The sequence below is a fragment of the Pollicipes pollicipes genome, unplaced genomic scaffold (assembly GCF_011947565.3).
Source record: "Pollicipes pollicipes isolate AB1234 unplaced genomic scaffold, Ppol_2.1 Scaffold_5724;HRSCAF=6776_pilon_pilon_pilon, whole genome shotgun sequence".
NCBI classification, from domain to species: domain Eukaryota; kingdom Metazoa; phylum Arthropoda; class Thecostraca; order Pollicipedomorpha; family Pollicipedidae; genus Pollicipes; species Pollicipes pollicipes.
Window position 1 is genome coordinate 43,461,508 of NW_023596746.1, and position 12,768 is coordinate 43,474,275.

Consider the following 12,768-nt stretch of genomic DNA (forward strand, 5'->3'; position numbering starts at 1 on the left):
CTCGTTTATGGCAGAGGCCTTCTCTTGTTCATGAAGGGGACCTCTTCTTAGTCGTGACCGGGGCCTGATGTGTCAAAACTCTCAGTCAGTTATGATGCGCATTTCACACGCAACAGGGGTGCCCTCTCGGTTTCCAAAAAGAGTTCGCAGCCCCCACGACCCAGCTGATACTCTATTTCTGATCCGCTATCTGTCTTTGTAGAAGGGCCTTCCGCATTACCACGTCACCCGTCCATCGTTGCATACACTGGAACAGCTCTCTTGAGAGTTTCAGCGATGACACGGCACCCGGCATCATTTCAAAAGCCAGCCTTTAATGACTCACGATCCATATTCCTTCAGAACAGGGTCTGTGTTACGTGCTGGCAGGAACCTGCTGCAGCACCAGGGCAATCGACCACGCTCGATCCACGAAACGTTGTGACGTGTTCTCGGTTATGACAGGGACGGGTCCGTTTCAAACAAGTGTCGTGACCACAGCGGAACTGAGTGCATTCTCAGCGCCAGTCCTGCCCGCAGCATGACTACCGATGGAGTGCTCTAAAGCTCTGATCGTCTGTCTGCCGTCGTGAGCATTCAACACCGATCGCGCCTCCCGCCCCCAGTCAGACGGCGTCCTCTTTGTCGGAGTCCGAACGCTGAGAGAAGCGCGCTCCAGTTGTAGGCCGTTTTTGTTGAATACAAGTTATCTCCGTGGATCATTGACGTCTGTCACTCAGAAAACTGATCAGCATGTGGATGTATAAAAACGATAACGAAAAAACCTTACCAAAATCAATAAACAAGTTACACGTGCTCGCGGTATACAATACGCAACCGAAGTGCGAGGGATCTAGCAACAACCGTAATGAACGCCTCCAGGTCATAGTGGCCATGGAAGCACGCATGTTGCGAGGCCACTTCCATCATTTGGCCAGCTGATCCATGATCATGTTGTTGCAGTTGTCGAACACTTCAGTGCAGGGTGCGCCGCTAAGGCCCAGCTGCCGGGAGACCTTCAGCTCCTCCTCCATCGTACGGTCGTTAGTGGACGGAATTCTGTGAACAAAACACTGAATCTGAGCCAGGCTGCACGCTTGTAATTATGAAAAAGAGTATATGTTATATTTCGTGATTGATGACGGACGTATTTTTCTGAGCGCCGTGGATCATGGACGTTAAGACCAGGGACGCATATAAAGAGGCCACATTGAGGCCAAAACCTTACCCGATCGCCCACACTTTGTGCGCGGTAAAATAGGACTGTTTTACATACATTGGCCATCCTCAGACAAGTCAGAGTGCTTTCCACTCCCAGCAGTATTCAGGATCGATCTCTGGCATAGACACAACTGAAGTCGCGTGCCAAAACTGTTACAGCGGATTTCCTGCAGTGACATTTTGAATTCTGCCTAAGGAAGAGCCATAGAACTGCAAGTAAAATGCACTCCATACGCAAGTTATTTAAGATTAGCCGGAACATGTCACTGCGCATGAATCGTCGATTGGCAATATCCGACTCCGTGCACTCAACTACACTACAGCCTGGCAGGCTACAGCCTGGAAACTACAGCCTGGATCTTGTAACCATAACTGATGATTGGTGAAATGTCGGCTTCTCTGCATCAGCATTCCCTGCGGATACCGTTCATTAAACGCAAACTTCAAGCCCACCGTCGCCACGGCCCGCGGCGCAGCCTCTCCGAAACCCCTGCATCTGTGCTCTCGCCAGTCTCCGCTCCTAACCCCCGATCGAGCCCCTCGCGCCAGCGCTCCGTCACCGTGCCCGCGCACCACTCACTCAACGACGGCGTTGATGAGGTCGCCGAGTAGGCCGTTGGAGCGTAGTGGGCGGGCAGCCAGCTCGCAGACGGCCCGCAGCAGGCAGCCGCGCCCGTCCATGCCTGTCCGCGCCAGCAGCAGCGCCGCCGCGTCGTGGAAGCCGGCCGAGCTGGCCGCCAGCGCGCCGTCGGCCCGGCCAGCGCGGCCGTACGACGCGATGACGCTGGGGTTGCGCAGCGTCTCGCCGTCGGCCGGCGGCGGCGGCGGCGCCGGCGCGTCGGCGGCCGCGCTTGAGTTGCGGTTGGACGCACCGCCGCCGCCGCCGCCCAGCGCGATCGGGATATCGGCGTAGAGGAAGAACGAGCCACCTGCCGAAGGAGGCCGGCTGTGGTGGCGGTACCCACGTCTCGCGAGCCGTCTAGCCCCTAGCACATATACGTCTGAGCTACTATTTAATAGCTGCTATCAGAAAGGTCTACCGCGTGATGCTTTTTTACACGTTGTGATGTTCTAACGATTGGTTAAGACATGTATGGGATTCTCTGAAGTTTCAGCTAGTGAGCGTAGCAATCAATGTTTAGCTAACACTTCAGCTGTTTCCTGCTAGAACAATTGTTCATGAACAAACGGAATTTCAAAAATTCAGGTATGATTTTCTAGAGCATTTTTGCTTATTTTAAAATGCTGCAAGGCTTCTGAAAAAGCTGGGGTGAGGAGCTGCTCCAGTGATCCTCAAAAAAGGAAGATACCGGAGCGTGTATATTCATGATGTAATTGCAATGTTACCACTAATACCACCCTCAAATAGCATGCCCACTGAGCATGTCCCGCTTTCATTACCGCGTCACTTCGGTGAGTTTTAGCAGAACTTTTCACGTTGACAGTAGCAGCACGCAGGAGGCGTGAGCTCCTCTGTACACCCGTGCGTGACGCGTCCGCCTCTCCAGCTGCACGTACCGTCCGGTGGGAAAGTCGGTGACGTGATCTCTAGTTTGGGTGTGAGGATGATCCGTGACCTGGAGAGCAGGCCGCCGAGGTCGCCGGCGCGGCCAGCCCGCTGCCCGGCCTGCCAGTGGGCGCCCAGCAGGGAGGCGAGCGCGCGCAGGTCCAGCGGCGGGCCGGCGCCGTGCGCCGCCACCGTCACCGCCAGCAGCGTCATCAGCCGGAGCAGGGACATGCTGCTCTAGCGGCACGGGGCGGCGGCCGCGCCCATGGTCACCGCCGGCGCACCACCGACGCTCGCTCGCTCAAGGAAGGTCAAGATTTACACAGACACGATCATGGCCAAGCTTAAATACGGTGGCATTGTGACGGCGATTGTCACAGCTGTTGTTCATCGCCATTCGTAAAAGCTATATATGTGGCATGTCCAAACGTCTCGGGGCCTGCGAAGCTCTTAATCATGCAATCATTCACAACCATTAAACGTGCGGAGCATCGCTAAAAGCAGCACTAGTCGATACTGATAAATCACGGCAGTTTGGCAAAAGGCATGTGTTGCCAGGCCGCACAGTTTACCGTACTTCAGTGAGCTCCTATCTAATACGTTGATCGGCCCTTGCCTACATGTGGCCGCAGTGGGGGCGCCGTAAGCGAGCGTCCGTGTCTGATTTCACGTAACCTGCTAAACCTTCCGAGCAGCCAATCCACAGAACCGAAACACAGCATCAGCTACCAAGGAAGCGAGCAAACGACGTATAAGGATAGACAAAAGTTGACCTGCGGATCTGCGGGGACTGACCTGCGCTTTCCAGGGGCCGCCTGCAACTGACGTGTGCCGGAGACCCGGCCGGACCTAGCTCGCCGCCAACTGACCACGTCCGCGGGCCTCGGTCCACGCCAGGACGCTGTGCCACGCCTGCCCGCGTCTCTGGCCGCTTTCGGCGTCATTTGCATCGGCAGCGGCGGCGTCGCGGCCGGGCGCCCTCCGCTCCGCATTCAGACCATTGTCGCGCCCGGAGAAACTGGGCTGCTACGGCCCGGCGGCGCCGTCGGCCGTGACGACGGCGGTCCGTCACGACGGCGCCGCCCTGGCGAGCGGCGCTCGTCGGCCCTGGCCCCTGCTGCGCCGACCGCCGCACCGGCCGCGGCAAGGGGCCGGAGCCGACGAGCGCCGCCCTGGCGAGCGGCGCTCGTCGGCCCCGGCCCCTGCTGCGCCGACCGCCGCACCGGCCGCGGCAGGGGCCGGAGCCGACGAGCGCCGCCCTGGCGAGCGGCGCTCGTCGGCCCTGGCCCCTGCTGCGCCGACCCGCCGCACCGGCCCGCGGCAGGGGCCGGAGCCGACGAGCCGAGCGCCGCCCTGGCGAGCGGCGCTCGTCGGCCCTGGCCCCTGCTGCGCCGACCGCCGCATCGGCCGCGGCAGTGGGCCGGGCCGACGGCGCCGCCCTGGCGAGCGCCGCTCGTCGGCCCTGGCCCCTGCTGCGCCGACCGCCGCATCGAACGGGGCAGGCGGCAGATCGCGTGCGCCGCTGGGCCGGCCGTCGGCCGCACTCTGGCCCCACGCTGTGTCGGCCGCAGGAGGTGGCGGGTCGCGTGCCAGACAGTGAAGAGCCGAAGGGCAGTTCGCACGAAAGGAATGAGCCATGTGTGGTAGCTGAAAATGGTGCGAGTCTCGGGGCCCACCCTGCGCTCCAGCAGTGCCTCACTCGGTGTAATTTAGCCTCGCATCCGCGTCCCCATTCTCGCTGGCTGCCGACAAAGAAGCCAGGCGACAGCAAGCAAATGGCAAAAGCTCTAATTGTCACTCTAATTTCTCCACCCGCTGAGTCATCTCCTTTCTCTCAAATGGACGAGCCGGAACTAAACTTTGCCGGCGTTGATGCAATCCATGGAGCGCCGGTTCCTCAGGATCGCAACACTGGACCCGGAGATGGAGCCGGACCGAAAACAAGCGAGCGTGGCGCGGCGGCGCGGAATCTGCATGTGAATATGCCAGCGGCGACGCATGGCCGCCGCCGCCTTCACCCGGCCGTCCCGTGTTTGGGTGGGCTGTTGTCAGTCCATCACTCGTCCTGCTCGACAGCCGGCGACACCATGTGGTACCTGCTGATGCTGCTGCTCTGCTCGCCGCTGCTGGTCGCCGGAGACGCGACGGCGGAGCAGCTGCAGCAGACGGCGCGCGCGCTGGGAGGCGACTCGCGGCTGCTGTACGGCCTCCCGACGGGCAGCTCGCTCTCACTCACCACCACCCTCCTCACGCCGATCATCGAGGAGGGACCCATCAGTGAGTAGCGTACCACCTCATCCCATGTCGCTGATCACCGGGGATGGACCCGTCAGTGAGTAGCTTATTACCCCACTGCATGTCACTGATCATCAGGAAGGGGCCGACATTCCGTCAGTTTTCCCGCCTTTGGCCTATAAAAAGAGTGCAATATAATTGCCATAAAATACAGCAATGGCCTGCCGATGATCCTACCCGACTTTTCAGGTTTTTTAAGCAAGCCACCGTTTTTACAGAACACCAACACTCAGGAGATTTAACAAAGAGCGCTTCCCGGCCAGTACCACGATACAGTGCCTATCTAAGACTTACAATCTGCGAACATTCTAGGGCGTACTTTGCCCAGAAATAGTCACGGAAAGGGGTATTCCCTGTTTTGTTTTTAGCGTCCCGCAGGTGTTCTATCTCAAACGAATAGGGCGCATGGGCTCCTTGACATAGGCTATGTCCCTCCCATGTTTTTCACACACTTTACACTTGATTTCGTAAGCCACCTTTCTTGCGTGTAAGCCCCTTGAAACCCAGAACCGCATAAATGGCATCTGTTGCCACCCGGGCACTTAGGCTTCGAGATGGAAGATTTTACCACTGACTTTTTAAGCTTACTGTCGTTTTTCCAAACTATGATTACGCGCAGTTTTGGTTTTTTAACAATGTGTTTGATTTTCCAAAGCAAAGGCTCATCTACGTAAGGTTATGTTGAGAATCCGTCCTCCGATAGGACGTGATCCCGCCTCCTACCATCCATCCCCCCGCGCGCCCTAGACTTGTTTACTACTTCCGACATTCTACCTAAAAGTTGCGGAGAATGTCTGTTGCCCAACAGCAAAACCCATGTTTTGTTTATGCTCCTTCTTTCCTTTTCACCACTTGATGAGTTGATTAGAGCCCTATGAAGCATGTTACAAATCATGTTGTGCTTAGTGGAAGTTAGATGCGCATATTCGCAGTGCAAAATGATGTCAGAGTTGGCGGGATCAGCAAAGAGCTCCGTTTCCAACGTTGTGCGGTTGTTCCTCCTTTCCACCGTCGCTAGCGTACTCGAATGTCGGACCTCCTTTCCGCCCCCTGTATGCTCCATCGTGAAAGCCAGATTTGGATGCTGGCTGTTCATGAACTCCAAAAACTCTTTAAGCGACACTGCCCGTGCGTCCATACCCCAGCATAATCATCGATGCAACCAGCAAAGAAAGTTGGTTTTGGTGGGCTGGCGGCCAGGGCCTTCGTTTCAAATTGGTCTAGAAATATTATCGCCAGAGAAGGAGCGCATGGGTTCCCCATTGCTATTCCCTATTTTTATCGGTAGAAGTCATCTTCCAACAAGAAAACATTATCCTGGAGGCATCGTTTTAAAAGGCTGCAGATATCCTCTTTTGACAACCCGAAAGCATCGTTTTTATGCAAATGTTTGTCTACCTTAGCCTTTACGGTAGCAATAGCCTCATTGACCGGCATATTGCCGTATAAATTGACGGCATTTACACTGACAAAAACACTTCCTTCTGGTAACCCTTCTACCTGCAAATGATTAAAAGCATTTTTTTAAACATATCTGGTGTTCCACAAGTGAGTGGGAAAAACTTCAAGAGTTGGCTAAGTATTTTCTCTAAAAGACACGAATTTTTTTTCTGCAGGACCACCGCACGTAGATATGACAGGTTTAAGGAGATTCGCAGGTTTGTGATCTTTAGAAAGCCCATAGGATACATGCGTTCTACTGTGTCTAGGTGTTAAGTCTTTGATGGTTTTGTCCAAAAGTATTTTGCTAACTGTGCAAAACTGTGTCTTTTTCTAATAGAAAGTAAAATGCTCTCGGATGCTGACTGTTTGCGCAAAGCTCGGACCTCGGCTAGAAGATTAAGTCCTGCGATATTAAGTCCTACGGATGACAAATTATTCACTCTATTCTGGATTGTTAGACTGTCAACCAGTTCTTGATAACAATGATTTACCTGGCGCTTAGCTTGAAGTAATTGGTTATAGGCTAGCACACGTTCCTCTTCTGTCTTTAGGTGTGATGTGTGCTAGCTTAAAATCGTTCACATGTGTAAGTGATACCTGACGCGTGGTGTGTGATGCCTGTTCGATCAAAATCGTTTGCACGTATAATTGATACGCGATGTGCGATGGAGCTTCAATGAAGCGTGATGCGTGGTGCCTGTTTGCTTGAATTTGTTTGCCTGTACACGTATGTTCGCGCATTTTAATTCTTAGATAGGCAAGGTATCATGGCAATGGCTGGCAATCGCTGTTTGTTTAACCCACTGAATTTTGGTGTCCTGTAAAAACTGTGGCTTGCTTTAAAAAACGAAAAATCGAGTAGGATTATCCGCAGGCAATTTTGAATTGAGTTCTGTTATTGTTTCGATAAAGGCATGATGCCGAAATATCAATCCAACTATATCCCCATTCTCCTATTTTTTCTTCGAGGAATAAGGCTAATACTATTATCTTATCTATGTGAGTAATGTTCCTCGCTAATGCACTGGAAAACTTACCTAATTTTGGAAGCCGAAATATGAGATACTGACGATGCCGCCTGCCAAATATGATCTTGCCTTCTTAACACGGAACAGTTTGGGTATTTGTTGCAGAACGGTAATGACATGTACTAGGAGGCGACCGCGATACGATATGCCCCGCCCTTCTTATTACAATCGAACCCGGTCCCTCTCCCACAGCGGTCAGTGTAGAATGAGTACCGAAAAAGAGCGAACAGTAGGTATTGGCCATCATCACGATACCTCCCAGAAGGCAGCTTGCCAGCAGTCGGGCCTATTATCTCTGCGAAGAAAAGAGCTCACGAAGGTAATTGTTTCGTTTTTCCCACAGCCACGTGCTACGCAAAAACCGAGTCAGTTTTTACAGGCGAGTCGGCGCTCCTGTCGAGGTGGATTGAAAGCATGTCGGCCGGTATGTTATTTGACCGACAGCTTCGATGGCCAGTGCTAAACGCAGGGGCTCGGGACTTGTGGCTGCCTTCAAGGGCACATAACCGACCACATACTCAAGACAGACACTCCCACTTTGTAATGAATCGACAATGCGTTGTCGTCAATTAAAAAACTTTTATCATTATTGCATAGGTAAAGCGAGGTAATATAATATTGCATGCGAGGCATGCATAGGTAAGGGTGAGGTAGGGTACGCGAGGAATAATCGAAAAGAAACTCCATGCGGTACGGAGGAGATAGCTTCACGAACTAAAAATCAGCGTAAACATTCCTTGTGCGCTTCTGTACAGATCTCACAGCAGCGCATGACATCGTTCCATGCATGTTGCAGCCGGAGTGCTGAACGTGACGTGGGTGCCCCTGGTGTTGCCGCTGGACCAGTCGGCCCAGCAGCTGCAGTACCTAGAGGGCAAAAGGTCACGCTCTGATGACCTGGTGGACATCTACACCCATCTGCAAGAGGCCGTCGAAGGGTAACAGTCCATCCGCGCGTAAACGCCTGTCGGATAAATCTGCACACACAAGTGTGAAAGGTGTTTCTCAGATGGTCGACACCACCAACACGTCCGCTGACGAGCTGTGATTGTTTCGCCACATGTATAGACAAGGCAACTTAAAGAACGAAACACGGCGGGGAAAACGAGACATTAGTAAAATATTGCAATGTTTTTCGGAATCTAACCCAATTTCTAATCCGCTGTATTGCATATTGCATAATCTAATCATATTGCATAATCTAATCCGCTGTATTGCAAGCCCTTCAGGTTTAATGTGGCAATGATTTTACGCATCATTGTTTTCTACCTGTGTCTGGCGTGAGTCCAGTGCACCAGTCGCGCACCAGCATACACTGCAATGCGCTCCGCACCGATCGCGATGTAAATCAACCAATAATTCCTTGATATTGTCCCCGGTCGCAGCGTCAAACTGAGCAGTTCAACAGGCTCAAAACTTACATTGTGTACCGTTACAACTACATATGTGCTATGTGAGCGGACGCTGGGGAGTTATCGAGTATGCGAGCACTGATTTGGGCGTTTGAATGTTCATCAAATCAAAACATTATTTCAACAATTAAATGTTCTACATCCCAAGCCGCGTAGTATCTATGCGCGCATTCATAGACGATTGGCAGGAGAGCCTTTTAAAGCTTAAGTCATAATCAATAGCTTTGGACATGATCTTCCTAGCTAAGGTTAATGCTGGCCCTGTCCTGCATAACCTGTGGCCCGGTTGGCACCTTCCCTCAGGCGCCGCAGACGCGGTTCCCCTCCCCCTCTCCCTGTGTGACAGTCTGCGTGCTGTCTCAGCCCCCTGGCTCCACAGGTTTGGCTTCGCGGGCCGCCCCTGTGTGCTGACCTGTATACTGACTCGGTTCCCATCCCCCTCTCCCTGTGTGATAGTCTGTGTGCTGTCTCAGCCCTCCGGCTCCACAGGCTTAGATTCGCGGGCCGCCCGTGTGCGCTGACCTGTATGCTGACTCGGTTCCCCTCCCCATCTCCCTGTGTGATGGTCTGTGTGCTGCCTCAGCCCTCAGGCACCGCAGGCGCGGTTCCCCTCCCCCTCTCCCTGTGTGATGGTCTGTGTGCTGTCTCAGCCCTCCGGCTCCACAGGTTTGGCTTCGCAGGCCGCCCGCGTGTGCTGACCTGTATGCTGACTCGGTTCCCCTCCCCCTCTCCCTGTGTGATGGTCTGTGTGCTGCCTCAGCCCTCCGGCTCCACAGGTTTGGCTTCGCGGGCCGCCCGCGTGTGCTGACCTGTATGCTGACTCGGTTCCCCTCCCCCCTCTCCCTGTGTGATGGTCTGTGTGCTGTCTCAGCCCTCAGGCTCCACAGGCTTGGCTTCGCGGGCCGCCCCTGTGTGCTGACCTGTATGCTGACCCGGTCCTACGATGTCACAGGTTCGGCTTCCCTGGACGCCCCTGTGTGCTGCGCACCATCTGTGAGGCAGCTGGTCGGCGGGGCGACAGCCAGCTGATGACGCGCCTGCTACAGCTCCTGCTGGAGTGAGTTCATGACTTGCTGGTCTGTGCCGCCGTGCGCGGGACTAATGGTGGGGTGGGTTTGCGACACGATGCTCTGTACCGTTGTTGTCCATCTAGGCCTGGCTTTCGAGCAACTACTGAGTTCCAGGCGCGGTACCCGCAGCATCCACTCAAAGATTGATATTCGCTCCGTTCTTTGCGCAGAAAGAGGGGAAATCTCATGTTCTGAAAAACTGCGACACTTTTCCAGTGGTGCTGCACCAAAAGGAATTCAGTTGAGCTCTGTTGGACCTCATTTACGTGTCTTTTCCCTTTCTGCAAAACATCTAACCATGCCTGGCTGCTATTCGCACAGCACAAGTTTTTTTTTAAAAGCAAAAAACAGTATCATGAAGTGAATAGCAATTTGCTGTCGTGACGCTCGACTTTCACAAAGAGTGACTATAAGTGTTCAGCTCTGGTGCTTGACCCAGCACTGGTGCTAATGTCGGTGACCGCCGCCAGGGTGCCGCCCGGGTCGCCGGATGACGTCATGGGTGGCGAGCTGATGGAGGCCAAGAGGCTCGGCACCGAAGACGTGTCGGGCTGTCGGCGAGCCTTCGCCGAGTGTCCGGGCTCGCTGTTTGACCTGCTAGACTCGGCCAACCTGCTGTAAGCGACGCCAGCCGTGTCGGGCTGCTCGTCATCACGGCGGGGAAAGCTGACCACAGCATGTCGAGCACGGCACGGAGAGGCGGCGCCCGCCGGCCGGCGATGACTCGCCGCGGCTGCCAGGACTCTGCAGATGTCGCCGGTGCTCCTGCACAGCTCGGAGCGGCACACCAATCGCCGTCCTGGTGACGGTGCCAATATCCCCGTCACGCACGTGTCCTGACACATGCCTGTTGGCAATTGGGTGTCATCGCGTTTGGAGAACTGACACGCCTTCATGGAACGGTGGTTCGCACGTAATTCGCGCTAAACATCAGGAATATGGCTTGTGTCGGATGTTGTTGGGTTCGACGCGGTGCCGGCGTACCATGATCTTAGATTTCACACAGCTATGACTATGCGAGAGATTATGATGTAATGCACGAGATAGTTGCCGCAGGCTTGCATGCACAAATACTCACCGTGTGTTTAAGGCACGAATTATCAGCCTGTGGCGTAGTAAACAAGTCACAAAAAGCGTAGCGCAGGAAGTGTAGCATGGTGGAAACATGCATGTCATCATAAAGGTGCTCTGTTATTGTGCGTGCGTGCTGAATTATGGCGTGAAACCGGGCGCTACGTGACTATCGTCACTGTCTGCTCTTTAGTGCCCACTTTACTTCCGTGCATAGTTTCTCACTGCATCAGCGATGACGCATAGCTAGTAGCGGGAGCGTGAAGGATGTGCCTCGTGACTTCCAATTTGAGTAGCACGAAATGCGACCATGCAATGAAAGCCATGAATGAACGAATGCTATTTAGAATTTTTGGCCGCTTTGCATAAAGTTGCTCGTGACCACGTAACCTGGCGCGCCTTATGATAAATTACCAACTTTCCAAGCTGCATCTTTGTCTGCTAATCAATCCGAAAGTCCACGCCGGGCTTTATCTCTTAATTTCCAACTCGTGAGGAAAGAGAGAGAGAGAGAGAGAGAGAGAGAGAGAGAGAGAGAGAGAGAGAGAGAGAGAGAGAGAGAGAGAGAGAGAGAGAGAGAGAGAGAGAGAGAGAGAGAGAGAGAGAGAGAGAGAGAGAGAGAGAGAGAGAGAGAGAGAGAATGAAAGAAAAAGGAGAAAAAGAGTTGAATCAGAGCTACATCAGAGATATTCACGAGTAAATGTTATAAACTCAACATTGGGGCATTTCCGGTGTACGCTTGTGCAGACGGTTTTATATTTGTATGCTATTTAACTTGCAGCATCAACTTCCTACGAGCAATGATCTCCCTGGCCATACCCTCCAAAGACCCTCCTTAGTCTCGTTCTTCAGGCATCCCTATTGGCACGCTAAAGTCACTCACTCTGATCACCCGCTGCGTATACGCACGCCGCGCTCACTCTCAGGACATTTTCTCCTCCTCATCCTGGTTCGTGGCGCTCCATCCCCCTGTCCACCCCCGGCCTGGAGCTCGGTGCCGTACTGTGCCACGCCGCGCGCCTCTGCTGCTGCCGGTGGGAAAGTGGCGGGCGTGACGCCTGACATATGAGGCCACGCGCCTTGTCTGCACACAGCCGCCTGTCCGGACTGATGATCTGCGGAACTGTGCCCTACAGCGGCCCGCGCTAGGTCAGTGGGTTTGTCCGTCGGACGGGCGGCCGCAGTCCCGCACCGCGCTCGGCCGTGAACTGTCCTGCCGTCGGTGCCTCCCGCCGGACCGTCGGGACAGCTGGCCTGCAGTGCTCAACTTGCCGCTTTCCTCCGCCGCCGTTAGCGCCCGCCCTGCGGTGTCGGTCCTCTCCTCGCAGGCCTCCTCTCCCCCCGTCTCCCCACGAGCCAGCGTCCTCACTCGCGGACCCGTGCGAGCGACCCTCCTCTCCTCTCCGCGGCGGGGTGCTGCGTGTAGTGCAGGCCGCCTCACGCACCGCCGCCCTCACCGCCAGCCGCTGCAGCCGCCGTGCCCAGCTTCACCGTAGGTCGCAACCGCCCGCTGTCCTCGCCGCGGACAATCGCCGGCAGGCATGCCGCGCGTGCGCCCCTGCGCGCCCGCCATGACGCTGGCATGGTGTTAGCGCACCGCCGCCCAGCCAGCGGAAAAAATCGCCTGTTTCACTTTCGGCGCGGCTGCGGCATTGCGGACGGTGTCGGCGGGCGAGTGGGACAGTGACGGTCGACAGGCCGGTCCGGCAACCGATGGTGCACCCGAGCCGCGCCCTGCTGCT

The 12,768-nt window shown here is 54.9% G+C and overlaps 1 protein-coding gene across 1 annotated transcript; it reads left to right on the forward strand.

The window, feature by feature from the left end:
* The first annotated feature begins 4,782 nt into the window (after positions 1–4,782).
* On the forward strand, positions 4,783–11,416 carry LOC119103805 (uncharacterized). Its single transcript, XM_037227464.1, has 4 exons — positions 4,783–4,984; positions 8,270–8,411; positions 9,838–9,942; positions 10,426–11,416. The coding sequence occupies exons 1-4, from the start codon at positions 4,795–4,797 to the stop codon at positions 10,574–10,576; spliced, it is 588 nt and encodes a 195-aa protein (XP_037083359.1). The 5' UTR covers positions 4,783–4,794; the 3' UTR covers positions 10,577–11,416.
* Positions 11,417–12,768: the final 1,352 nt, after the last annotated feature.

Coding starts and splice junctions, on each gene's coding strand:
- LOC119103805 (XM_037227464.1), top strand. CDS start 4,795: ATGTGGTACCTGCTGATGCTGCTGCTCTGCTCGCCGCTGCTGGTCGCC. Junction 8,412..9,837: donor CTGCAAGAGGCCGTCGAAGG/GTAACAGTCCAT, acceptor ACGATGTCACAG/GTTCGGCTTCCCTGGACGCC. Junction 9,943..10,425: donor CTGCTACAGCTCCTGCTGGA/GTGAGTTCATGA, acceptor GACCGCCGCCAG/GGTGCCGCCCGGGTCGCCGG.